This window comes from Dipodomys merriami, unplaced genomic scaffold, assembly GCF_024711535.1.
Source record: "Dipodomys merriami isolate MVZ:Mamm:240054 unplaced genomic scaffold, mDipMer1.0.p SCAF_336, whole genome shotgun sequence".
Taxonomy (NCBI): Eukaryota; Metazoa; Chordata; class Mammalia; order Rodentia; family Heteromyidae; genus Dipodomys; species Dipodomys merriami.
This window is the reverse complement of record NW_027204893.1, coordinates 135,900-163,137: the sequence shown is the minus strand read 5'-3', so window position 1 is coordinate 163,137 and position 27,238 is coordinate 135,900. Positions and strand designations below refer to the sequence as shown.

Here is a 27,238-nt window from a genome sequence, read left to right as displayed (position 1 = left end):
CACCTTATTTAATTCTTCCCCATCATCCACACAGGCCTGTTGTCCCTTCCTCTTTGCCCTCGTACCAACACTTTCATCTTTCATCTTTCCTATGTATTCTTAGGGAGACAGGATCTAGCCCAAAAGCCTTCCCTCAGCCCCACAGGTAGCTGGAGAGATCTGTTTACATAGAATTGACCAGACTTCTTTAGGGCAAGGTCAGTCTTGGACCCTTTTCTGAGTCTAGAAAGCCAGCACAGGATCCAATAGAGAGCTGGTAGTGTCAGAGCTGGTGTTCAAGGGGTAGAGTGAAAGACAGTAACCAGCTTGATTGCCTACAAAGACTAAAACGCAAAGGAGAAGCAGTACCTAGAGAAGCATTGTACCTTTACAATGCACATTTAACTAGCTGGGAAACAGTACCAACTTTCCAGAATTTCACTGTCCAGAAATTCTGGAAGCCTGAGAGCCAGAGAGCAGGAAAGAAATGGAATCCCATCATGTTCCTGATTCAAGTGCCAGCACTTCTACTTGCATTAACTTTATTTATTACACAAATAAGACATTTACAAAGCACGACATGAAAGATATGTAACAAAACAGACATTGGTTTTACAAAAAAAAGTGCTTACAATTTTTTTCCGTGTGTATGTGTGTGTATGTGTGTTTCCCTTTTGTATTTAAATAAATAGTCTAGATGGCCTGTACATTCCCAGGCTATCCTTAACAGGGTAGTGGAGACGTCTGAACTGCAACATGCTACGACCGTGTGATCCACGCAAGGAATAAGCCCTGGTGAGAGGCTCAAGGCAGAGTGGGTACTGGATGACCCTGGGCAGGGCTCAGCTGGCCGCTTACTACATAGTTGCAATTGGGGCTTTGATCATTAGGAGCAAACATCTAAGGACAGATTTGAGCTTCCCAAGCTCGGTGATCAGGCCCAGGTTGCTCCAGTTACTGTCAGAGCTCAATACAGGGCACCTGATGCATTCTGAACTGAACTGCACTCACAGCAATCTGGGTGGGGCTTTCTCTTCATCCTCAGTCAGCTGTGACATCTTTGAAAGGGAGAGGATACAGGGTCCCTTCTTGGGCCATACTCATGTTTACCTCTCCTGCAGTCCTAGAGCAAATAGCATAGAGATTCTCATTGAAGGGCCAACTTCCAACAGGTGAGACCTGAAACCTTATCTAGACTCTGTGAGAACGAGTGCTGCAATTGATTAGCAATGTCTGCCATGGGTGAAACCAAGGACTGCAGCTGCATATGTATTATGAACTTGCATCCCCTCTCTTAGAGTCTCCTTCCAAAAACAGGAAGGAGGAATTGGGCTATAACATGTTTATTTGCATCCTGTGGTGGCAAATACATCAATCAGGTCACCACGCAGTTCTAGAACTACAGGATAAGCTTGGGACAAATGGGCATCCCGAAAACATAAATCATGATCTTGTGTAGTCCAAGCCCTTTGTTTGGGGTGGGACAGTTGCAGTAGGCTGGGGTGGATGTGAGCTATGTCTGGCCTCTGTTCTCAGAAGTGGGTGGGGCTGGCTCTGGGAAGAGTTGGTGGGGAAACACAGAGGTGCCAGCTGGATTCCTGGGCTTGGCACACTCACGGGTGACTCCCTCTACTCAGAGATGGGTTAGAATTAATACTCTGGTTGCCATTTCACTCGGCTCACTTCCCTGGCTCTCCAGAAGTGGTCTTCCCCTCTTAACAGCCTTGCAACTCCACCCCCTATCCAGAGGGAACAAGTAACCAGTGAGTTCCCACTCCAATCTTCCCAAACATTCAGCAGTGTCATTGCACAGATTAAATACCATTTCTGCCATGGTTCTTTCAAATACACTAGAAAAATTAAGTGGAAATTAAGCTTTTTCTTTCTTCTCCATGAAACGGAGTCTTCCCAATCTGTCTCCCTTCTCATCTCCAAACCAACAGGGGTCTTTGTCCCCATCCCCGCCTGTCTCTCTGTCTCTTGGTCTGGGCAGGCCTCCATCTCTGCCCTACTGGGCCTCTCAGGGTTGGTCAGTGTCTCTTCTCTCTCTGAATTAACTTGACATAACCAGACAGATGGAAACGATAAAATTAGAACATAGCTTTCCTTTGGGGACATCCCACAAACACTGTAGAGTTTTCCAGACAAAAGCAACAGAGTGGATAGCATTGGGGGTGGTTGGCTATTCATAATTCAGAGATGGTTCCAAGGAAGTAGTAAATAAAGGCCAAGATGGGAGGAGTGGGGAAGAAAACCTGTAAATTAGGAGGCTGTTGGCGTCACACGATTCATTTCGCCCTTTGCTATTGTAATCAGCTGAAGTTGAAGATGACTTCTGTTCAAATTGGGGGTGGGGAGGGAGAATAGGCTGTTGTTTCCACCCTGGTTCCACATTTCAGGGAGCTCTGTCTTCTGAGGGGAGGACTCTGTGGTGCTCCTGGCAGGTTCTGTTTCTCAGCAGGAGAGGGCGAGGCCAGGCCTGGGGAGGGATCCGAGCTGGCCACAGGCAGGCAGGATGGCAGGAAGGGGTGGATGCAGAGGCGATGGATCCCTGGCTGTGGCTTGGACACTGGATCTCAGCGGCTGAGGGGCAGCTGTGGGGTGTCCGTGGACAGATGCGAAAATGCCGGCAGCATTAATACTGAAAAAGGATGACCTGCAAGAGGAGAGTGTGGGATGTGGCTCAGTGGGAGGGGGGCGGTGCCCTCACCCTAACATTACAGGGGAATCTCACAGGTTTGCAGCATGAGGATGGGCACAGCACCTAGATAGGGATTTAAAGCCTAGCTCCTAGCTAACTTGCTGTAGGACCTTGGTAAACTCACTTCTTCTCTCAGAGCCTCTTTCCTCATCAGTAAACATGGATAGCAAAATCTCTCAGAACAAAGTGGACTGAGTCAGATATAATAACAGCAGCAAAAGTCTACTGGGCACTTGGCCCTGCACCATCCATGTGTTAATTCATTGAAGCCACGCCGCAAACTCAGGAGGAAATCCCACTAAGGTTCCTATTCACAATACTGGAGAGAGGACTGGGGCTCAGAGAAGTGGCCATTAGTGAGTCCATGATCACACAGTGAGGAAGAGGTCAGCCAGTCAGGTGTCCATAAACAGTGCTGGATGGGCAGACCCTCTTCTTTCCCTCTCCACCTTCCGCCTAAAGCACCTGACGGACACCTCACTCTTTCCCACACAACCAGTACCTGATGTTCAGCTCAAGCTTCTTGATTGGCTGGCTGGTCACAGTAAAATGTGGATGAGGTTTCAACTGGTCCAAAGATATCTAATGGCCACATGACCAGTACATTGACTGATCAGAAATTTGCTTTGTTTTGTTTTTTAGAGAATCAGATACCATGAGGAGTTGGAGGAGGAAAGTGATGATGACAATTTCCAAAGTAGCTCAATAGCATCCCCATAATCCATGGATTCAGTTGTCTGTGGCCAATTGCAGCCCCCAAATATTCATATTTGTCTTGACTCTCTCAAAAGAGAGACCACATTCACATAACTTACTGTATATTGTGATTATTCTATTTTATTATCATTGTTGGTAATCTCTTACTATGCCTAGTTGATAAATTAACCTTTATCGTAAGTATGGATGTATAAGAAAAAAACTAGTGCATGGTACACACACACACACACACACACACACACACACACACACACACACACACACACGGTTCTGTATTAGCCATGATTTGGAACACATCTCCATGGATAAGGGGAGGACCCCTGTTATGACAACAGTCACCAACATCTACAGAGCCCTGGCTACAGACCCTGCAGCAAGACTTGACACATATCGTTGTATTTAATCTCTGCAGCAACCCTATGTGGTGGGAACTATTATCATCCCCATTTTGCAGATGTAGAAGCTGGAAGCTTGAAGAAACTAATTGTATTCTCAGGAGGAGAAGGTTGGCAGATGTGGGACTCATGGTCTCTTGACTCCAGAGTATACAGTGTATACAGTGCATTCCTCACCCCTACACACCTTGGGTATGGCATATAGGACACTGAGCTTTGTGTTTTTATTAACAGAAGTTCACTTATAAGAATGGACCCTGATCAGATCTTTCCTTTCTGCAGGCCTCAGTCTCTCCATCTGGCCTTGACTTTGAAGAACTTTCCAAGTACTGAAGTTAGGGGATCAGAATACATGGTCAGGAAAAAAAATTGGTTATGGAAACTCATAGGCATGTGTGGCCCAATGATGCTGCTGTGGAGGCAGGAAGTTGTCCCTGAGAATGCTCAGGGCCTTGCTGTCCTAGCCAGGCCAGCTGTTCTAGATGAGTGGATTCAGACAGCAGCCACAGGAGGACACTGAGTCTCCTCCCAGCAGGCTGACTCAGGCCAGAGGGAGTTGGTAGAAAGCCCACAATATATCCTATGCTCAGTCTGCCCAGAACACACTCTGTGACCCACACATTTGACCAGATGTGGAAGGGAAAAGTCTTTGGGAGTGGGAGTGGAAAGGTAGGGCAGATGATGAGAGGGCAGTTGGTCATGAAGGAGGATAACATTGTAATGCAGAGCTTCTGGCTACAAAGCTAGGGACACAAGCCAGGGACCAGAAAGCTAGAGCCAAAGGTACCAGTGCCCAGCCTACCTTATCTTTCAAGCTGATCCAGACATAACCACAAGCACTGATTCTAGCCCCATACCCTTCCTGAAACAATGTTCAAGCTATTCATGTAAAGGGCCAGACTCTTAATTATGTGCCTCTTGCCCTTTCTCATCCTGTCAGCTTCCCTACCTCCCCAGGCCCCAGCCACATTATATATATATCCATCCAACCCAGGCCCCCCTGTGCTTCTGTGCATTTGTACATAGTATTCTCTCCAAGGTCACTCCAGATGCCGCATCACCCTGCAGTGGAACCGCCCAAATCCAGCTCTAAGCCACAAGCTTAAAGATAGGGAACCTCTCCCTCCCAGTCTCAAACCCAGGTCTAATAGCTCTCCCATGGAAAAGGGGCAGTTCCAAGGCAGGCAGTCCCAAATCAAGGTCAACTCTGCTCATGATCAATGTGAGCCTGGACATGCTACTGCACTATCTGAACTGCCTTCTCTATTGGTATGAAATGGAGGTCATCATAATCACACTTTCAGAGAGGTGGTGAAGAATGAGGTCTAGAGCACCCATGAACTGTGCAGATCACACAGTCCAACACATTCTACCACATCTCTGGACAAACTGTATCATTCCTCTGAATCTCAGTTTCCCTGTCTTTGTGATGGGAATAGCAGTAGCCGCACCCAGAGTTAGCTGGGAGGTATCAAGCAGATTATCTGTATAAGGTGATCTGACTTAGAACTGAGAAGCTCAATAAACAGCAGGTCTTACTGGGAATGTGACAGTCTCAGAGGGGTCCTGCCAAAGACCTGCTCATCTGCGCTGGGATTCTCCTGTGTTAAGCTCTACCATTCACATGTAAATGTATCTGTCCAATTAGCCTGTGTCTACCTGGGTACTACAGACATTCCCCCATGGTGCCCATCACAAAGGGGCTCAGCACATATCAGGTGCTTAACTGGGAGGCAGAGGCAGACAAAATATCCCATAAGCCTGTTCCTCACTATCTGAACCATAGGACTGGACATTAACTGTGCAGATTTCTGTACCCCACCTCAAACCTGCCAATCACACCTTCTGCCTTGAGAATCAATACCTCTCCAAGCTGCCTAGTGATACTGAGATATACTGAGCCTGAAATGAGCTGGACTGGAGGTGGGTAAAAGGCTCCTTCCCTCTCTCCTGGACCATCAGGTCCAAGTTCATCCTCCTACCCAGCCTCTCTTTCTCTGAGGACCACCACAGTGGCACTGCCTGCAAATGCTAGCCTACCCGGTCCCCACTGGCCCATGATAAAGTCCAGACCCTTGACCTGTCCCTATTTTTCATCATTTTGCCTGTCAAGCCTGTATATGTCTGCATGCCAGTGACATTTAATGGCTCAGGAGTTCCCTAAAAGTACAATAACTTCTGCCTTGAACCCTGATTGAGTTTTTCAGACCTGGGCCTGCATTACCTTCTTGTGGGAAGCCTTCCCTACATCTCTCCTTCACCCTCACCCTTCCCTTCCCCAGGCATCACCATCACAGTTTGACTATTGGGATCTGCCTCCCTCTCCAGATTCTCACGGACTCCTCTAGAACAGTAGCCAGGCTTTACGTAACTCTCTGCTGCTATCTGGCAAAGTAAGCAAATGAATAAATGTTTGTGTTCTTATCTAGGCTCTGACCTGGAGCATCTTGGAACTACAGCGATGGTTTCCAAGGCTAATAGTAAGATGTCTTTGGAGCTGAGAGGTGAAACTCCAACCCCCTTCAGGTTTCACCCAGAGCAGTGCCATCTACTTTCATCTATGTTCTAGATAAAAATTAAATAACAAGTTCTTAAAATCACAGCTTTCAAGTCATTGGGCTTCGCTATGTCTAAGCACCCCTGTGCCTAGGCATTCAGTAGTACTAAGGCCTGGAACAACCAGAGCTCCAGTTCCACAGGGGAGGTCTACCACTTGACCATGGTCACAGGCTGGTCTGCTCTCCCTTGGCCTCTCCCTTTGGTTATTCAATTCCCCACAGAGAGGAATGAAACCCAGGAAGAGGGGATACCAGTGATATAACACAATACAGGCTGGTGTGAAACAAACACCCTCCCTGGAAATTCAAAGTATGAATAAGTTCATAAATCCAAAAAAAGAGAAGACCAAACTGCAGGGGACCCAGGGAAAGGCTGCAAGGAGGCCTTCAGGGCAATGATACACACAGAATACTGCAGCAGCTGCTTGGGGGACTGGGCCTGAGTGGTCTGCCACAGAGTGCCAGGGTCCTCATCCAACTACAGGGAATGCTTCCAGAAACCCATTCTTGACAGAAAAGCTCAGACCCACACCATACCCAACCAGCCTCCATTTACCTTCTCACCCCGGCTGGAGAGTGGCCCATCCATATCGGCTTTGAGGTGGACAGGGGGTGCGGTGTAAGGCAGCCGGCAGTGCACCTGCCCGCACTGTACCTGACCTGTGGACGAGAGGATGCCTTGGAGCCCATCCCCAGGTTCCATGCAGGATCTCACCTGCCCCATGCTCTGCAGGCTGGGTCCCTGAGACCAGTTCCATCTCTGCCACTTACCACCTGGGGTGACCCTGGGAAAGATTTCAATTGGGTTGGTTGCAAGGCTGTATGTGAAGGGCTTTATAAAGTGTTGTGATTACAGCTGGGCAGTGGTGGCTCAGACCTGTAATCCTAGCTATTCAAGAGGCTGAGATCTGAGGATCCAGGTTTAAAGCCATCCCAGGCAGGAAAGTCTGTGAGATTCTTATCTCCATTTAACCACCAAAAAGCTGAAAGTGGAACTGTGGCTCAGGTAGTAGAGAGTTAGCCTTGAAGAAAAAAAGCAGAAGGACAGCACCCAGGCCCTGAATTCAAGCCCCAGCACTGGCACAAAAATAATTAGTTAATTAAATTGCTAGGTTTAACTGTCCAGCTCACAAATAAGCAATCACTCCTACATGCTTAATTTCTAAACACTTCTTAGAAGAATGGGTGTGCCTCATCTGTTCAAACCCTCACCTTTCCATTCTTAGCCCCAGGGTATCATCAAAGATGGCTTACCAAGGCTTCCTAGAGAACTCTATTCTTGGATGTCACTACCCTATCTATAACTATGATTAATGCCAATAGCAACCTTTCCTGTCCCTGTCCTCCTTTGTAGCTTTCATTTTCTTCCTCAGCCCTAATCATCTGATTAGGACTGTATTTTCTATTGCTTATCTGTTTTGCCATCTAGAATGCAAGCTCTGTGAAGGCAGGAATTTTTGCTTCCTAGATGCCAGATTACTGTGGATTTCTAGTACCTAGAATGAGGTGTGGCATCTAGTGGATATTCTTTAACTATCTATTGAATGAAATTTTACAGCATTCCAGTATCTAAAACTCAAGAAAAGTCAACCTTTGTGTTGGTCCAAATCTCTCATACTTTAGCCGATCTACAACTACAATGATGAAGTCCTTCGTCTCTTCTTTAGACTTCACCCTCTTTAGTCACAGAAAGAACCCCATGTAAAGACTTACAATTGACATGTAACTTGGGACAAGTCATTGTACCTTTCTTAGCCATACTGCTTTCATCTGAAGAATAAGGCAATTATATTCAATCAGGAGTTGTTCTTTTTGTTAATCGTGGGGCTTGAACTCTGGGCCTGGGCACTGTCCCTGAGCTCTTCAGCCCAAGGTGACTGCTCTACCACTTGAGCCACAACACCATTTCTGGTTTTCTGGTGCTTAATTGGAGATATGAGTCTCACAGACTTTCCTGCCTGGGCTGGCTTTGAACTGTGATCCTCAGATCTCAGCCTCCTGAGCAGCTAGACGTGAGCCAATGGTGCCCAGCCAATCAGAAGTTCTTAACTCCCTGAATGATCAGGAAATTCATGAACAGCCTCAGATTACTCAAATAATATGTGTCTGTCCATTATCTGGAGTCAGGTTCCAAGATTTCATCAGATTCTAAGCTCTAAGGCCCTGAGAAACAAGACCATGTGACTTCAGTTAACTGCAAAGCAGAAGTTCTTTCTCCCCACCCCTGCCCCATCGGCTTCTAACACTCTCATCAGCTTCCAGCTCTAATGCTTCAGAAAATGCAAGATGCCAGGCTTTTAGTAGACCAGAAAGCAAACTTCTAGGGTGACCTTCCATCATGCAGCAAGAACCAACAGGTCTAGACACCCACAGCACATTCATCTGGGTTCCATTTCCAGGGAAAGAAAATGATACCCCAGGCCCTTCTTCAGGCATCAAAGACAAATCTAAACTTGATCAATGGAGTGTGTGAAGACTCTTGACCTCATTTCCAAGAAGCATCTAAATCCATTGCTGACTTCACACCAAGTATTAACCTGGCTGCCCAGATCCCTTCAACTTAGACAGACTCAGTGTCCTTGATAACTCTAATAAATATTTAATATGCTCTGTGCATGTTGAACATAAGTAATTGTTTAGAAATGAAAGTGCCCCTTCTGGCCGGCAAATGATTAAAAAATGAACCAATATAGAGATGCAGTTCTACCTAGCAGCCTGGTTAGTAAGCAGACTTCTGTACACCTGGTTCTGTCGACTATTACCATCCCAAGGGCAGTAGCATTTACTTAGCACCTAACTAAATGTAGAGGACCTTAAGTATGTTAGCTGATATGACGTTTACAACACAGCTTTCAGATATGTACTCTTACTATCCTTGTTTTTATACTGAGAGAACTGACATTCAGAGAAGCTAAGAATCTCACCTAACATCATCCAGCTAGTAAATGGTAGAGGTGGGATTTGAAGCCTAGCAGTCTGATACCAAAGTCTACATTCAATTATTAAAGTGTACTAACTTCCACTACTTGAAGGTAGGCTCTTGTCACTATTGTGAGCCCTTGGTTTCCTCATCTGTTCAGTGTAACAGTGATCTGTGATGGTTAGACACACAGTCTGTATAGTGTCAGACACATAACAATTGCTCCATAAGCAGCAGTCTGACTTTCCTTCTTCTTTTACTGTGAGCTAGAGAAGGGTGTGTGTGTGTGTGTGTGTGTGTGTGTGTGTGTGTGTGTGTGTGTGTGTGTGTGTGTGTGTGTGTGTGTGTGTGTGTGTGTGTGTGTGTGTGTGTGTGTGTGTGTGTGTGTGTGTGTGTGTTATTGCTACTACTTCAGCTATTTTGATGCTGCTGGCCTTGAGGAAGAGAGCCTGTGACAAGTGCCTTCTTGGTAACAGATTCACTGATTGTTCATTCCTTAGAAATCCAAGAGACTATTCCTTCAAACTTTCACATCCCTGCTCCCAAATCACATAACCGTGACCTGTGGTCATTCTCTCCATCCACTTGACAGTGCTTCTGAAACGTGAATCTGAGGAGTGTGTTCACTGTTGTATGGCAGTACTAAGTACACAGGAGGCCATAAGAAATACATTTACTGGATGTACATCCCAGCTTACAGATGAGAAAACCGAAGTCTAAGAAGGTTAGGTGATTTGCTCAAGACCTGGCAGCCCTGAATGAGATCTGCTCACCACACTGATCTTGCATGCCTCCAAATGCACACATGCTAAGATGCTCTGTGCCCAGGGCCTGTCCACATTTACTTGGCCTCCTCTTCCTCATCCTCCCAGTCTCCATTTGCTCAGAGGCAGGTCCCCTCAGTCCTAACCAGCACCTTTCCTACAGGAATCATGGCAACGAAAACCACTGGCTCAGGTGTCTTGTTGCTGGTTAGTTCTGCCCTCCAGAACGCAAGCTCCACAAAGCAGGAACTTCACCCTTCCGTCTTCCTTTCTTCCTTAACTCCCTGGGCTTGGGCACCCTAGTGGGTGCTTGAAAAGCATTTTGGGGACTGACACTTGGCTTCGCTCCAACGAGGGCCCCGCCCCCGCGGGGAAATGACACCCCAGAGCCGGGTGACTTCTGGTGCTCACGCCTGCGCCCTCGAGGCTCCGCGAGGCGCCCTCCCACGCCGCGCCCCCCCCCCGGCCCCCGAGGTGGCGGTCACTTACTCTCGATGTAGCCGTGCAGGGTGACCATGCGCGCCCGCTCGGGGCTGCTGAACGGGGAGTAGTGGATGTCGTCTGACAGGGCGGTGGGGAGGCGGGATGGGGGCGCCCCGGAGGGCGGCACCGGATGCTGCGGTGTGTGCTTTTTATGACGCGCCCGGCAGTTTTGAAACCAGACCTGGAACGACAGCCTCAGCAGCGTCAGCCTCCGCGGAGAAGGGTGGCACGCGCCGCCCGGGGTGGGGGGACCTCAGGCCGAACTGCGGCCCCCGGCACCGCCCCCCCCTGGTCCCCACACACACACACACCGCCGCCCGGACCCACAACCCCGCCGCCCGCGTCCGCGCTTTCCCCGGCCCTGCCCACCCCTAGGCCACGCCCACAACCTGAAGGCCACGCCCACCCTGGCCCCACCTGGATGACCCTGCGGCTGAGGCCCGTCATGTCTGCTAGCTTCTGCAGCGTCTGCGCGTCGGGGTTGTTGTCCTGCGCGAACTGCGCCTGCATCACCTGCGGGGCGCCGGAGGCCCATGAGGCACCCGAGGCCCGTGAGGCCCCCGGGCGAGCGGAGGTCGCCGAGACGGGCCTCCAGTCCAATCAGAGGCTCGGGACCCGAGTCCACACCCCCAGCTCCCTCCCCTCCACCAGGCCAAGTAGCGGAGCCACAGGCTACAGTTGGCCACGCCTACTCCTAGGCCACGCCCCCGCCCCCGCCCGCAAGCGCCGCCTGGAGCTTCTTGCCCCGACTACCTGCAGCTGCTCGGCGGTGAAGGACGTCCGCGCGCGCTTGGCTGGCTTGGGTTGACTGTCCTGTTCCGAGGGCACTGCCCCCTCCAACGTGAGGCCATTCCCTGGGGGCGACAGAAGCGGCTGACCACGCGTCCCCATCTCTTCTAATGGCAGCCTGGAAAGGACGGGGGTGGGGGGAGCTTGTCCCTGGAAGGGTCAGGAGCGGAGGTGGCTGGGAATGGGGGTCCCGGGGTCCCAGTTCCCGAGCTCAGTCTTTGAGGAAAGGAGTTCTGTCCCAGAGCCCTGGGATGTGGCAGTGTCCCCATTTCACACAAGAGGAAACTGAGGCACGGGGTGGGGTGGGGAAACAAAACCTCTGCCCCAAACCTTCCCACTGGGTTCTGAAAACTGGCTGACCCTAAACTGACCCAAACTGGGCTCCCTCCCAGCACAACTGGGAAACAAAGGCTGGCAGAGATTGGAGGCAAGCAGGTTTGAGAGCTGCAATCTCGATTTTGTAAAGATGGGATGGAAAGATGTACACCGAGAAATCAACAGTGATGCATCTCCAAGGAGTGTGGTAATGGTGACTCTTTAATTTTATATTTCTATAACTTTGGAGGCCTTTGAAGCAATTATATGTCACCTAACTTCTCCGAGGTCTAATTTTATTAACTGGGCTCGATGTTCAGTATCCTCTTGCAATCTGATTTCAAACTACTGAATCTATTCACATTTTATTTTTATTTTACTTTTGTCGGTCGTGGGGCTTGAACGCCGGATCTGGGTGCTGTCCCTCAACTTTTCAGCTCACGGCTAACGCTCTACCGTGTGAGCCACAGCACCACTTCTGGTTTTCTAGTGGTTTATTTGAGATAAGAATTTCATGGACTTTTCTGCCCTGGCTGGCTATGAACCACAACCCTCAGATCTCAGCCTCCAGAGTAGCTAGGATTACAGGTGTGAGCCACCAGCGGCTGGCTCCCATTTTATTTTTAACACTTCATTTTACTAAATATGTGAATAATACATGGTCCACAAAATTCCAATAGGCACAAAGAAAAGGGGAAAATATCACTACTGTTCAAAATTTAGTGCAACTTTTAATTAGGAGAAAAAAAACTATGCTCAAAGAAAATCATCAAACATTCCAATGTGCATACATAGAAAAATCTGGACATCTAAACAATAAAACATGAAAAGGAAGTGGCATTTGGAATGATCTTTATTTTCTTCTCTTTTTTAACCATCTTTTCTAATTTTTCTATGAAGGACTCTGTGTGTGTGTGTGTGTGTGTGTGTGTGTGTGTGTGTGTGTGTGTGTGTGTGTGTGTGTGAAAAGCAAAACAGTAAACCAACACTGGAGCTATGCAGTAAGGGAGATGAGTCTGCTCACATAGTAAGAGCCAAGGTATTACTGGCAGAGACAAGACTAAGGATAACCCTGGATGGTCCAAGGGTGGAAGAAACCTTTGGTCCTGGTGAACCATGGTATGGAGAAGCTCTGATTCCTGGGTTTCCATCCCAGCTCCACTGAAGACCTGCCTACCACTACCGAGAATTTCACTGCACCCCAGGTTCACTTGCTCCCCACTTAGCCCTGAGCCTGGCAAGAAGGTGTGATGGCCACCAGCAAAAACACTCCAGTGGTTCCTGAATAGTCCTGAAGATGGGCCCTAGAATTGAGATTCACCTAGATGGGGGGAGGAGGGGAGAAGGACCAGGATTGAGGTAGACACTTTGTTATATTAATGCCCCATAGGAAAGCAAGACAAGACTTAGTGTGTCTATTCTATTTGAATGGAAAAATGGAATGCATTGAGGCAGCCATATCGCAGCATCCTCCTGGCCTTATATGGACTTGATGTGGTGCATGGGGATGAAGTTGTATAACACCTCATAATAGACTTTGGAATCAGACACACCTACTAGTATATAATCTTCGGCAAAGTTTCACGCTTCAGCTAACCTCTGCCTCTTTCCTAGTCTGCAAAATGGAGAGTTTCTTTCTAGAGTTATTGTAAAAATGACATGAGATAATTCATGTTACAAAGAAGGAAGCAGCATCTACACACCCTGACCAGAGAAATTGTGGAAACAACTTTCCCTTTCCCTTCACTAGCCTTCTCTGTGACTCAGCTTTCCGTGTGTCTGTGAGACCTGGCCAGCTCCTGTCCCTGGAACTATATATATTGAGAAATCACAGTATCCCAACCAGAGATGGAGGGATCACTGTTGTCCAACACCTATCTTGCATTGATGGAGAGCTGAGGCCCAGAGAGGAAAGGAAGCTTCCTATATGTCAGCACTGTTATGTTCAAGCCGGGTCTCCAAACTCAGAGACCCGTTCCTTAAACCTTGTATTAAAAGACACCCCCCCCCCCCACCCAGCCCAGGATGAGACTCCTATCTGCAAGCCCTGGCTTTGCATTGTCAGGATGGGAACAGGTAGAGTATAGAGCCACCTAGTGTCTTCTAGGACTGACCCCTGAAGCTGGAGGGGAACGAGCCCCACCCAGCCCAAAGAGAGCTTCTATTAGGTGGAGTAGGCTGGAGTGTTGGGGTGGTGTGTGGGATCATTATCCTTTTTTGTTTTTTTTTAACAGATAGAATTTAACACAGCGTTGGGGAAGGGGAAGGGCAGTGAAGACTCCCCCCCCCACACAGAGATGGGGGGCCAAAGCGCATGCTCCGTGCGCAGCTCCACCCTCCCCCCCCCCCCCCGCAGGTGCCTCCAGGTGTTCCTCTGGGGGTGGGGGTGTCCCTGGAGTGTTAGGATGGTGGGGCACAGAGTTGCTGGGCGGGGGGGGGGGGGGGGGGGGGGAGGGGAGCGGAGGGGGGGCGGGATGGATACCGTTCTCAGCGGCCCTCTTGAGGTTCTCGATCATGGTGTCATAGTGGATGCGGCACAGCACCTTCTCCTCAACCAGGCCGAACTCCTCGCCGGTGGACAGCTGGCGCTTGCAGGAGAAACAGGCGAAGCAGGCTAGATGGTAGGCGTTACCGCGGGCGCGCCGCACCCAGTCGCTGGCGTAGATCTGTCTGCCACATCGGGCGCACTTGGTCCCAAATCGGCTGTAGGACGTGGGACAAGGACAAAGATCGCACAACTTTAGACATCTCCCTCCCTCCCTCCACCTCCAGCGCACTGAGCTGGGGATCCGGTCCCCAGGACTTCATTCATACGTTCTTGCTATTGCATTCATACCTAACACTTGGTTTACTTTAATTACCCCTCTACAGCCACATAGAAGATGAGCTGGTGAGCAATTTTTATTTTCTTCCTGGGACTTTTCTAAGTTTCCCACATTGTCTACTATGTTCATGTATTATATTAATTTGTTCATTAAAATGTATCATAGCCAGTAGCTCATGCCAGTAATCCTAGCTCCTCAGGAGGCAGAGATCTGAGGATCAGGGTTCAGAGCCAGCCTGGGAAGGAAAGTCCATGAGACTCTTATCTTCTATAATAACCATCAAAAAGCTGGAAATGGAAGTGTGACTCAAGTGGTAGAGAGCCAGCCTTGAATGGAAAGAGCTAAGGGACAGTACTCAGGCCCTGAGTTCAAGTGACAGTACAGGCACGCGCACACACACACACACACACACACACACACACACACACACACACACACATCATGGGTTCATGGGCATTAGGAAAGTATAGTGGTACTGATAAGCAAGTTTTTGAGCACCATCTGCCTAGAAAGATTTTAAGTATTTTATAGTGCATAATCTTCATCTTGCAGGGAAGAAAGTGAGGATCTTAGATGTTGAGTGAGTTGCACAAGGTCACACAGCTCATGAGGATAGGAAACTTAGCCGGTCTGACTCCAGAGATGAGTAAGCTATAGCCCCAGTGGTGCAGAGGCTCAGTTTCTTGAAAGAGTAGACAGACAATGGCTGACGCTGTGACCCAGAGCAAATAGTTTAACTCCTTCAAATTCTCATTTTCCTTGTCCTGAGCTGTCCTAAGTGACCACAACAATTAATTGTGTAGTGATCTTTAGTCTTCCAAAATCCCAAGTGGTCCCAGGCCCTGCAGCCCATGACAAATGTGTGTGTGTGTGTGTGTGTGTGTGTGTGTGTGTGTGTGTGTGTGTTTAAAGACTAAATTTTTTTTTAATAAAAATAAAAGGCCCAGGTCACCAGGCTGGTGGTTCACACTTATGATCCTAATGACTCAGGAAGCTAAGTTCTAAGCAACAAAGTTCAAAGCCAGCCTGGGCAGTAAAGTCCCTGTGAAACTCTTATCTCCAATTAACAAGCAAAGAACAAGTTGTAGAGGCATGGCTCAAGTTGAAGAACACCAGCCTTAAGGGAAAAAACAAAGGAACAGCCCCTGGGCCCTGAGTTAAAGCCACAGTACTGGTACACACACACACACACACACACACACACACACACACACACACACACACACACACACACACACACACACACACACACACACACACCACAGATTGTTTCCTTGCCTCCTGTACCTTCTGTACTTCCTTACTTCTGCCTCTTCCTCCTCTCCCTAAAGAGCTGTGCTCTTTAGACACAGCTGCCTGATTATCAGACTAGGACCCCCTTTGGGGAAATAGCAGTCTGGTTTATTCTGTACCAGATCAAGCCTTGGGAAGTTTTGTCCTTTAAGTAGCTGCCTCACCTGCCTGCAACTGTCCTCCCATTCAGCCTCAGTGTCCCCTAGTATACACTCCATTCCAGAGAATGCTGCTACCACACATGCAGCCCTCGGGCATGGAAATCTAAATTATACACTCTCCTCTCTTCAAAACCCCACATCCAACCAATCCTCAGGCTCTATGCGTTCTGTGTCCTAAATATCTCTGGAATCCATTTCCTCCTTGCCATCTCCAATACTACCCTCCTATGCCAGGTTCTTAATAGGCATCACTCACCGCCAGTTTCTGCCTAGGCCTCCCACTTTCCAGTCTTGCCCTGCCAATATACCCTCCACAAGGGCTCACAGTGAACTTCCCAGCATGCACATGGAATTCTGACCCTTCCCTGCTTTGGTGGCTCCATTCTGCTCTCAGAATCTGGTCCAAGATGCTTGGGGTTTATAAAACCCAACAGACCACATCCTCATCAGGCCCACCTCCTTTCTAATCTTCTTCACAGTCTCCCACGCCATCCCCCAGTGCCAGCGGTCCACAAAGGAGGGTCACTCCCAGGTCTTCTGGCCCCCTCTGAAGCACTTTCTCACCCCTAGGCCTTTACAGTCCTTCCCTGGCCTTGTCCTTTCCAAGAATCTCACTCTTAACATTAATTACCCTGGTTCCTTGGCTCTCTCCTTCTACCCCAGGCACTATGGAAACTGGGTGGCCATACCAAAGTGATTCATCTTCTCATCCTCATGGGGTTGGCAGCCTTTCGACTGATGAGCATTCCCAAAGTACCTGTGGTGTGGCTGTAGAATATAGCCCACCCAGCAAAAATGCATGGATCCCAGCATATCCTGCTTTAGCAAATTCGAGCAATGAACAACTGATGCAAGTGTTGGGTTGTACTGAGTGTGGGAGTGCTGTAAGTTAGCTCATCTTCAGCTCACACATGCACTCATATTTTCCCCATAAAGGGTACTCCTTATAGGATACAGCCGGGACTCTAGGTATGCTCAGGAGGTACTACATGTTACAGGTTTCATTAATAAGCAGAGACGATTTCCGACAGTCTATTTGGTCTCTATTCCCCCAGTAAAGTGGAGGCGAAACAGCTTTGTCCATCTATTCCAGCCAACTCCTGCCTGAGGTCAAATCCGAGGTCAAATTTGAGGTCAAAACTCCATTTGAAAGCACTTGCTAGGCTCTAAAGGGAGCCCGGCTTTCCATCTTTTGTGCTTTGTTAGGAAGCCAGCCAGCCACATACAGAGCCCATGCTGTGGGTCCGGGGCCAGGAGCCAGAGGCACTGTAGTGTCTTTATTGCACCCCCCTGGTTTTGTGGAAACCCCATGATTTAAAGGCCCTGGAACCCGTTGTTTTCCTTTCTTTTCTTTTTTTTTCACATTTGGAGCTGGAGGTTTAGCGATGGTGAGTGACTTACTGGGAGATGACACTGGGTGTGGGGCTGGAGGAGAGCCCCTGTGAGATGTCAAAACGACCTAGAATCTGTGGATGGTGGGAATGGGGATGGGGACAGAGAGAGAGAGAGAGAGAGAGAGAGAGAGAGAGAGAGAGAGAGAGAGAGAGAGAGAGAGAGAGAGAGAGAGAGAGAGAGAGAGAGAGAGAGAGAGAGAGCGCAAGCAGTGAGCTGGCATCCCAAGAGGATGACCAGGAAACTTGACTGTCTGGGGTTCCTAGTCCTAGCCAGGGGTCCTGGAACAGGCGCAGAACCCGGCACAGCCAGCTCCAGGAGGCAGGAAATATGAGAGCCAGAGCAAGGGAGTTCCCGGCCCGGAGAGGCCGCCTGTGGCTCAGTGCATGTGGGTTCGCTGAGCCAGAACGTGGGGTCCCGACCCTCATGCTTGGCTGAGTGGGATTCCTGGTGACTGAATTCCCCATGAGTGTCCCCGTGCAACCTTGGTCTTCTGCCCTACAAGTCTCCTGAGAGCTGAGCCTGTCGGGTGCCTACAGAGGTAAGTCCCATCGCCCCCTGTCTTTGCTCTGACGTGAGTAACTATCAATTACTTTCTCAACCTCGTCCCCCCAAAAATGCTAGAAGTTGTTCCCCAGCACTCAGATCTACTCCCCGCATTTGCCATGACAAAATCGCCCTCCGTGCGCTGAGATGCTGAACTGAGATGGGTGTCACTCTGTCAGGTTCACGGGCCATTCTTACATCGTGTTCCCGCCCCCAAGACAGAATTCAGAGCGCACAAATGAAGGGCAGGCGCCGGGATCCAGGGATCCAGGGATCCAGGGATCCAGGCTCGAACAAACGGAGTCCTCCCCAGCCTGGCTGCAAGGTTCCCACGGTCGCCAGATTCCGGAAGCAGCGAAATCGGCGTCCGTGGGCAGAGACAACGAAACTTCAAGAAAGGAGTCCTGTTCAGGAGCCGCGAGGGGAAGGCCAAAGGGACTGAGGGGAGTGCGTACATCTACCCCAGCCTTGATGTGAGTCTGGGCCGTGTATGCCTCTCCCTGGGTCCCACGTGCGGCAAAGGAGTAAAGGACGCACTGTGGATGGCTAGTAACTATTGAAAGGAGTAGCCTCGGCATGGAGCACCACCAAGCTGTCTCCCAGATCCGAGTACTTATGGTTATCTAACCTTGGACAGGTCAGGCTGGTTTTCCAGACTTACTATTCCTGAATACCTAATAGATGCTCAGTAATTCTTTGTTGGCTTAACAAACATGGAAGATAAAGCCCACTGGAGTTCCTTTCCTCATTTATTAAGCTGCCTCTTTGTGCATGAGAAGCAGGAGCTCAACCAGGGAGTGTCAATAGTAGTGTCAAAGCCAGTGAGTCAAGGGTTTGAAAGGCAAACGAGTTTAATTTGGATTCAAGAGGCTCACTGGATGGATGGCTTTAGAGAAGTTCCTTGAGGTGAAGTAGAGGAGTTGTAGCATCCTTCCTATACTCTGTGTTCCTTCACTTCTAGACAGGTCCATAGGGGATGAAACCAGGAAGGAAGGAAGGAAGGAAGGAAGGAGAGAGAGAGAGAGAGAGAAAGAGAGAGAGAGAGAGAGAGAGAGAGAGAGAGAGAGAGAGAGAGAGAGAGAGAGAGAGGAGGAAGGGAGGGAGAGAGGGAGGAAGGAAGGAAGGAAACCAGCAATTAAGAGGTTAAAAACACCCGCTTGCACTCCTTGGAGGTCCTGGTCTGAGGCCCCTCCTTTTCCAGCTCCCCTCTTGTTTTTTTTCTTCAACATCTGTCCCCCAACAGCTGGCCACTGCTGGGCCCCTCTGCACTTCAGTGGGGGGCCTGCTTCCAGGCCCCTAGCCTCTCCTGGGACCCTCACTCTGGAGGAGGCTGGAGTCCAGGGACTGAATTTGAGCTCTGTAGGAAAAGGCCAGAAAAGGCTGGGAGCTTGCCTTAAGTGAATGGGAATTTCATCCAGAAGTGGCATTCTAAGAACTCCCACCCTATAAACACCAGTGGGGAGGTAGTTAACTCTTTCTTCCCTACTCCCATTCTCAGAAAAAAAGACAGCAAGAGACCAGGGTGAGCTGGTCTTGGCAAAGTTACTCCAGTCTCAGGCCCCTGAAGAGGTCACTCCGGCCCTACTGCTCTCAGGGCTAGCGCATCTGATGGGCACTGTCTGTGTGCAGCCAGGCAGACTGGGAACCTTACAACCAGCAGGCCCTGCCTTTGCCATTCCATTGGCATATCTTGCCTATAAAAGTCTGTGGTGGGGCTGGGAAGTTGGCTCAGTGGTAGAGCGCTTGCCTTGCATGCCTGAGGCCCTGGGTTCGATTCCTCAGCACCACATAAGCAAAAAGAAAAAAGCCGGAAGTGGCGCTGTGGCTCAAGTGGTAGAGCACTGGCCTTGAGCTGAAGAGCTGAGGGACAGTGCTCAGGCCCAGAGTTCAGGCCCCACAACCGGACCAAAAAAAAAAAAAAAGTCTGTGGTGTTTAGGAGTAAAAATGGTAGGATTCAGTGAGTTTACCTGGGCTTTACCAACTTATTTGTGACCTTACCCCTTGGGCCTGAGTTTCCCCTCTTATAACATGGGAATTGTAAGAGTACCATGTCTACAGAGTGGATTCAAGGATTAACTGAGATGTAAGATACAGCAAGTAGAGGGTTAGCAAAGTTCCTGGGAGTAGAAAATAACTCTGTAGAGTCTGATGATGGTTTGCCTTATCCCTGTTCTCCCCAACACACGCATACACACACACACACACACGCATACACACACACACACACACACACACACACACACACACACACACACACACATCCCTGCTTCCATGCTGTAAACTACTGTGTGACTTGGACACTTTTTACTTTCTCAGGACCGGGAGCTCCCTGATTATTCAATGGACATGATGCTCCAGGAGGCTGAAAGGGCTAGGAGGGCACTGCACTCAGACCATGTCCTATTTGTATGGCAGCAGCTCCTGGTTGTTTGGAGGGTGTGGACTATGGGAAGCTGCCCTGGGTTGTGGCTGGTGGTGGCAATGGAAATGTGAATACTTCAGAAAGGCACATGATTCCCTCCACCCCCAGAATTTTCTTCACTTCTTACAAAGTCTGAAAGGGAAAAGAAAAAAGAAAAAAAGGTCTCAACAAAAGAAAAAAATTTAAAACCCTATCATATTTCCCCTATGGGCCATGTTTTTTTCTCTATCAGGACTCTCCAAGAGTTTGATTCCTACCTCCCAATCAAGTTGAATCCAAAAGAGCCAGTGAGGTTCCTGTTTGGAGAGTGAATTGGAGAAACTGAGGAAGAGAAATCCAGAGTTGTGGCCAAGAATACACAACCAGTGGAAGACCAACACCTCAACAATAGTGAGCCAGGAGCTGTTGAATCTCCCCCAAACTACTCCATGCTCTACAACCTCCCTCCCTAATAAACTTAGAATTCCCTCCTAATCTCTTAACTTCAGAGCTGTTAACACTGGTTCTGCCAATGAAGACTGAAGTTTCTCCCAACTATAACATGGCGTCAAGAAAGGACATAGGACATAGAAAATCTTGTCCCCTCTTTGGGCAGAGCCCTCCAGTCCACATGCTGCCTGACCCTGGATCCAGCTTCAGGAAACAAAGGCTTAGAGCATCTCAGCACAAAATCCCTACCTGAGCCCCAGCTCCTGGGAGAGGAACTCTGTCTCCTACACCTCCTCATTCAGCGTTCTCCAGGAAGAGCTTACTCAGCAGCCTATGCTGCCGCCCAGTGCAGACAATAGTCCTTGCCTGGTGCTCGTCAACCTTTTCTTTTCCTTTTTGTGGTTTTCACTGTTTTGTCACAGGTGAGTCTATCAGAGATGCGTTATGCCTACAGAAAAACCCGGCAGTGGGAGAAATGATCAGAAAAAAAAAAAACCCACAGGTCTACTCCCATCTTGGAGAATATGAACTTTTATTCCCTTCATTTTCTTAACTTGAAAACCGGTTTAATTTTGCTTGGAAGGGGTCTCTTGCAGTGAGAAAGGATTAGTGCTTAGATCCTGCAGCCCAGAAATGGCCCAGGCCCTTCCCTACAGGCAGGCTTTGTCATCACTCAAGCTACCTGGGAAAATGCCATCACAGGCTTGTGTCTGATCTCCAGTGGTAATCGCAGTGGTGGTAATGGAGGCATCTGTAGGCAGCCACAGTCATTTAGGATGCCTTTGCAGAGACTTTCTGCCTTATTGGCCTCCTTTGTCCTCTAAGCGAGACAATTTTGGAAAGAAAGAAGTCAGCACTGAATGATGCAGTGACTTGGCCAAGGTCACTGGCTTGAAAGAACTGTCTCCTGCCTCTGCTCATGGTGGCTGCACATGTGACCCTCTACGTATGATACTCTATTACAGAATGGTGGGATGGGAAATTCGTGCAGGCTGTGAGTGATGGAATCAAGATCTTAGTTTTGACTAGTTTAGTCCTTCAAGGTCTGGTAAAGGGCATTATCCAAGGATGCTCAGTCCAGTGTGAGCATCAGCTGGGGTTAGAGAAGAAGGGAAGATATAAGAGCTAGAGGTAAGTCTGCCAAATCTATTGTTATCAGAAGAGCTGGGGAGGGGTTCTGCCCCCATCTTATTCTACAAGGAAGGTCCTAGATATCACCCATCTGGTGTCATGAAGCTGTTTGGTACTTGACGAATCCAAGGAACTCCCCCCAACAGATAGCTGCCCCCCTCTTCCAACCAGAGTCAGGCCTAAGCAAGGAGGTGGCTATGACAGTGACTGTAAACTTCCATTTCCTCCTGGTGCCAAACCAACAGTCATATGGGACAGTGGGAGGAGACATCACGCTCTGGTTACACACTACATAGTCATAATCTCCTGTCTACACACACACACAGTAGTCTACAACCACAAGTACATATTCACATCACACCCTTTGTCCCTTGGTGCCTGGGTGAAGGGCCATGAGCAGGAATGTTCCTCTCAGAGAAGATGGAGGTGAGGACTAACTGACTTCAGAACTCTTCCACCCTCTCCCACCTCACCCTCTCACCTCCAGATCCAGATATGATCTTTGTACACACCCACAATGACTCAGAGTGTCAACCTTCACATCTAGACTCACACTATCTACACGTGAACCAAAAGACAAATGTTCATCTATAAAGCAACACGGCCCTCTATCCACACACCCATGCCTTTGCCAATTGACTTATTCCCCCAGCACCCCTGAACAGATGCCAGGCAATACAGACAAGCACTTCTTGCATACAAAGTCCAAGGTCAACACCCCACCATCATACACCCCATGTCTAGCACATAAAGAAATAACGCACATCTTCAAGCACGCTTCTCATTTCCTGAGAGGACCCCAGCCACAAATGTGTCCAACTTCTAGCTTCTAGAGGCTCAATTGTGTGTGGAGGGTGGGCAAGGTATGGGGGAGCTTTGCTGTTCACCCCATTCCCTGTCCCTCAGAGGCTCTTTATAGAAGGGAGGAGTTCTCTGAAGACTGAAGCCATGAAGGGAAGGATGTATTTGGGTTGGGGTGGGGGGGAGAGGTTAGATTGAGAGAGTAGCTTTCTCTACTTCCTGAAAAAGTATTGGGGGGGGGGGGACAAACGTCCCTCCCAAGAACCAATTTCAGTCTATTTTCCTCGGACTGCATAGGCCGGGCTCTTACTTCCCGCTGAAATCTGGCAGACGGCCCCTGACACTGCCAAGACCTAGACCCCATGACCAGGTCAGGGCCCCCGCAGCAGGGCTGGAAGCGAGGCGCGTGCTGGGGGGTTGGAGGCGGCGGCCGGAGGCTGCACTCGCCGGATGGAGAGCGACCCGCGCAGGGAAGCGCGTCTGCCCGCCCGGAACTGTCCTCCACGGCGCCCTGCGCTACGGTGCCAAAGCCTAAAACCCCGTAGACAACGAAGCCACGGCGGGACGCGGCGGCGGGAGCAGGGATTGGTAGGATCAAGGCAAGATCCTAGGCTCGAAATGCAGATCAGGGCACGCACAGGCCGAGAGCCGAGGATGGGCTTAAATGCAGGCGCTTGGATTGGGGACTAGGCTATGAGTCTGACGCGGTGTCGGTACGGGAGGCCCCCCATGCGGAGCAGATCTGAACCCACAGAAGAGGCCCGCCCGAGCAGAGCCGCAGCAAGAGTCCGGGGCCCAGATTGGGATCCCTCCGGAGGAACAGGCTTTGGCGAGCCTGGAAGTCCAGGTCGGGTTGGAACCAGGGCCGAGCGCACTTGGAGAGACAGCCAGCTAAAGCTGGTAGCGGGGCTTCCCAACGGGTCGGGCCAGTGCCGGGGACGTCGGAGCTCCACCGCGGCGCCCTTCCGATCCGAAGCTGGAGCCTGAGACTCAGGCCAGACCAGAAGAGACAGAGACAGAAGAAGAGACGCGACCCAAATTCAGCGGACCGGGGCACCCGCGGGCAGATCGCCAGGCGGCGGAGGGAGCCCGCGCAGGTGCCGACATACAGCCTGGGGCCTTGGGGTTGGCGACGCTAAGAACCGGCGACGGCGGGGACGGCGACGGCGGCGGCGGCGGCGGGCTGGGCCGGTGCGCTGGACGTGCGCTCCGAGCCCGGGACCACTCGCACCCACGAGTGGTCTAAGGGATGCGCACGCCGCTTCCCCACCCCCTCCGGGGCCTGGTGGGCCGCAGCCTACCTGAAGTAGTCCATCTTGCAGAAGATTTCCTTGTTCTTGATGTAGCAGCTGTTCTGCTGCCTCAGCGACGTGCGACACACGGAGCACTCGAGGCACCGCACGTGCCAGATGAGGTTGTTGACCTGGGGAGGGGGGCAGAGAGGAGGGGAAGGGGGGGTTCGGCTAAGCCAAGGGGCCTCTTTCAAGCCGGGCCCCAGCCTCCCCGGCCTCATTCGCAGATAGATGCTGAGGGTCTGAAGACGAGTGTAACTCCCCTGTTCTTCCTCTGTAATACTGAGGATCGGGGTGGTGGGGGAACAGACACATCCTTCCCGTTTTCTAGTCGGGACCGGGACCCAGCAAGGCTCTAATACTTGCCCCCAGCCGTGCAGTCGCGGCAGCGGCTTAGCCACCTCACGGATGGACACTGGCACCCCCACCGCGTGCGGACTATAATCCATCCCCACCAACCCACAGGTTAACCCCGAACCCTAAACCCACCTTGAGCAGGTACCGGTCTAGGATCTCGAGGCCGCAGCTGGAGCAGATGTTCTTGCCCGCCGACGGCACGGAGGAGGCGGCCGAGGGCGGCGAGCAGACCGACGGCGTGCTAGGCGTGCACGGGGAGGCCCGCCCTTCGTCCTTGTCCAGGGAGCCGGCCAGGGCCTCGGCGTCTGACTGAGCCTGCAGGAGAGGCGGGGGCGAGAGGAAAAGCAGAGCCCTGAGCCGGGCACCCATCGCGTTGCCTCCTGCCTGGGCTACATACAGATCGGACTCTTCCTGAGCATCCACCCACAACGAAATCTGCCCGGGGCGCCGCACCCCGGGCTGGAGGACAGGAATGGGAGGCTCCAGGGGAGACGCAGGGACGGGCGGCAACTTTTAACAACGCGCTCCTCGGGTGCCGGGAGCGGTCAAAGGCCGTCTCTCCTGGGCCCGAGAAGCGAGGTTCCGAGAGGGGCGGCGCCCACCGGTAATAATCCTTCCCCCCACCCCGCTACTCCACCCCCACCCCCTAAGGCTGGGGGCAGCGGTTGTTTCGTGGCCGGAAAGGCTGGGCCAGGTGCCCAGGGTGGAGCCGCTGGGGCCCGGGAGGGCCGTAGGCAGAGTCGATCGGACTCACCATGGCTGGCGGCGCGGTCCCTTCGAGGCAGCGGGTGGTCGCTTTGCAGCCGGACCCTGGCAGGGCCATCACCTGGGGGAGGGGGTGAGGGAGCGCAGGCGGTGGCGGCTGCCGCACGGGCTCGGCGCTGCCTGAGCCCAGCGCCTCCCCGCGCCTGTTATATAAACCCGGCGCCGAACAATGAGTCCTAACTTTGTAGTGGGCATTTAAAGCCCTTCCCCACAAAAGCGGTGTCTCTCTAATGAAGCAATTTGAATTTGGATTGGATTTTTTCCCCCTCTCCCCTCTCTCTCCCCCTCTCCCTGCACTTAACCCGTGGCTCTTGAAGTAATCGCTTAGTTCCCTTGCAATCCAAGCCTCTGAGGGGGGGAAAAACACGCGCACACACACAAACTACCTGCAATTAGAAATTGTCGTGAATGCCCAAGATAAGAGGTAGCCAGAGTGTCAATTCCAACTGTCAATCAGTGAGATCCATCAGGCCGCCCAAAGAATTGCAAATTTGATTTTTTAATGGTAGTAATTAAAAATCGAATTTTTTCTCTCTCTCCACCCACCCCCCCTCTCCTCCTCCCCTTCTTCCTCGCTCCCTTCTCCTGCTCTCCGCACAAAAATGCAAAAAGGAGAAAAGAGAGAGAGAAAGAAAAGAAAAAGGAGCTGGGGGTGGTGGTGGTGCTGGTGATGATAGTGGTGGTGGAGGAAAATTCAAAAAAAAAAAAAAAACAACAAAACAAAACCCACAACCACCCTGGAGCGCGGGAGCATCGGCCGACGCGCGCTGCGGAATCGAAGCCACGAGATGGACACGGATTTAGGCGCTTTTCGAGGGCCAGTTCTCGGCTAACCCGGAGCCCAAGAGGGCGAGAGCGGGGACGGAAGGGGGGGGGAGAAGGAGGGCGGAGGGAGGGGGAAACGTGGATTCCCTCCCCCCCCCCACCCCAGGAGAAAAGAGAGGCGTCCAAGAGGAGGAAAAGACAGCCCGCAGCCCGTCGGCGCGCCCGGGACCGGCCCCGCGTCGCGATTCTCAGCTTTGCGTCCGTGCAACCCCCGGCGCTACGACGCTATCAGCGCCTATTCAGACGGACAATACCAGCCTCGCCTCCTCTTGATTCGCCTGTGTCTTTGCTAAATCGCTTTTTGAGAAATTCCTCTAACATTTGCATAATGTCTTCCCGCTTTCCGCGACCCCCCCCCGCCCCATTCGCGCTCGTGCGCTCGCTCGCGCGCACACCCGCACACACAACACACCCGCGTCCTCCCTCCTCCCTGCCCGCCCGCCAGCCAGCCAGCCACCGTGGGGGGGGGGGTGGCCCAGGCTCGGCTGGGGTCCCGGGCTCTGCGGGGAGGCCCCTTAGTCCCGGCCCGCTCACCCTCTCCGGCTGGTTGGCTCGCTCGCTCACCTGGTCGGTGGCGGGGCCGCCCTCGGCCGGCAGCCGGCAGCCCTCGGGCAGCGCCGGGGCGGCGTTCTCATGCTTCCAGTACATGGGCCCGGGAGTGGTGGAATCAGGGGGATCGCCTCGCCGAGAGTCGCGCCGAGGGGGCCCCCGGCCTCGGGGCGGGAGTAGGTGGAGGGTGGCGGGCGGGTGGGAAACAGAGGCTGCAGCAAGAACCGGAGGACGAGAACTGAGGCTCCGGCCCTGCGGCCCTGGGCCCGGCCCCAGCCCCGGCCCCCGGCCCGCGCGCAGCTCTGGCCTTGCTGGCTGCTGGCGCCGCTGCCTCGGAAGAAGGTCCCGACAAACTTGGAGGCCCCCGCCGCCTCCTCCTCCTCCCCCTCCTCCTCCTCCCCCTCCTCCTCCCCCTCCTCCTCCTCCTCCTCCCCCTCCTCCTCCTCCCCCTCCTCCTCCCCCTCCTCCTCCTCCTCCTCCTCCCCCTCCTCCTCCTCCCCCTCCTCCTCCCCCTCCTCCTCCTCCTCCTCCTCCTCCTCCTCCCCTCCTCCTTCCCCCTTCCTCCTCCTTCCCCTCCTTCCTCCCCTTCGTCCTCCCCCCTCCCCTTCCTCCCCTTCGTCCTCCCCCCTCCCCTCCAGCTGTGGTGGCGGCCGCCCTGCCGCTGGAGCCCCGCTCGGTTCAAGATGACTCATGCGTGACCAATCCCCTCCCCGCCAAGGAGAGCAGAGCGAGACACACACGAGACAGAGACCCAGAGACATGCATACACGGACACAGAGACACACAGAAACTCGAGTGCTGCGGGTAGGCTCAGAGACATGCCCACAT

The 27,238-nt window shown here is 51.5% G+C and overlaps 1 protein-coding gene across 3 annotated transcripts; it reads right to left on the bottom strand.

The window, feature by feature from the left end:
• Positions 1 to 490: 490 nt before the first annotated feature.
• Positions 491 to 26,569, bottom strand: LOC138803170 (LIM/homeobox protein Lhx6). Of its 3 annotated transcripts, XM_069986997.1 has the most exons (10): positions 26,426 to 26,569; positions 25,026 to 25,097; positions 24,404 to 24,586; positions 23,924 to 24,045; positions 14,104 to 14,324; positions 11,271 to 11,371; positions 10,935 to 11,030; positions 10,524 to 10,698; positions 6,907 to 7,010; positions 491 to 2,635 (listed from the first exon to the last, which is right to left on the bottom strand). In XM_069986997.1, exons 1-10 carry the CDS (start codon positions 26,507 to 26,509, stop codon positions 2,615 to 2,617), a joined length of 1,179 nt encoding a protein of 392 aa, XP_069843098.1. In that variant the 5' UTR covers positions 26,510 to 26,569; the 3' UTR covers positions 491 to 2,614. The 3 variants fall into 3 exon arrangements, with proteins under 3 accessions (XP_069843098.1, XP_069843099.1, XP_069843100.1); XM_069986998.1 differs by lacking the exon at positions 6,907 to 7,010; XM_069986999.1 differs by lacking the exons at positions 23,924 to 24,045; positions 24,404 to 24,586; positions 25,026 to 25,097.
• Positions 26,570 to 27,238: the final 669 nt, after the last annotated feature.

Bases quoted from the DNA above. Each gene is read 5' to 3' on its own strand.
- LOC138803170 (XM_069986997.1), bottom strand. From the start codon at position 26,509: ATGTACTGGAAGCATGAGAACGCCGCCCCGGCGCTGCCCGAGGGCTGC. The intron at 24,587-25,025 runs GTGAGTCCGATC...CCTCTCCTGCAG, and splicing joins GGACCGCGCCGCCAGCCATG to GCTCAGTCAGACGCCGAGGC. The intron at 14,325-23,923 runs GTAGGCTGCGGC...CACGTCCTACAG, and splicing joins TGCAAGATGGACTACTTCAG to CCGATTTGGGACCAAGTGCG.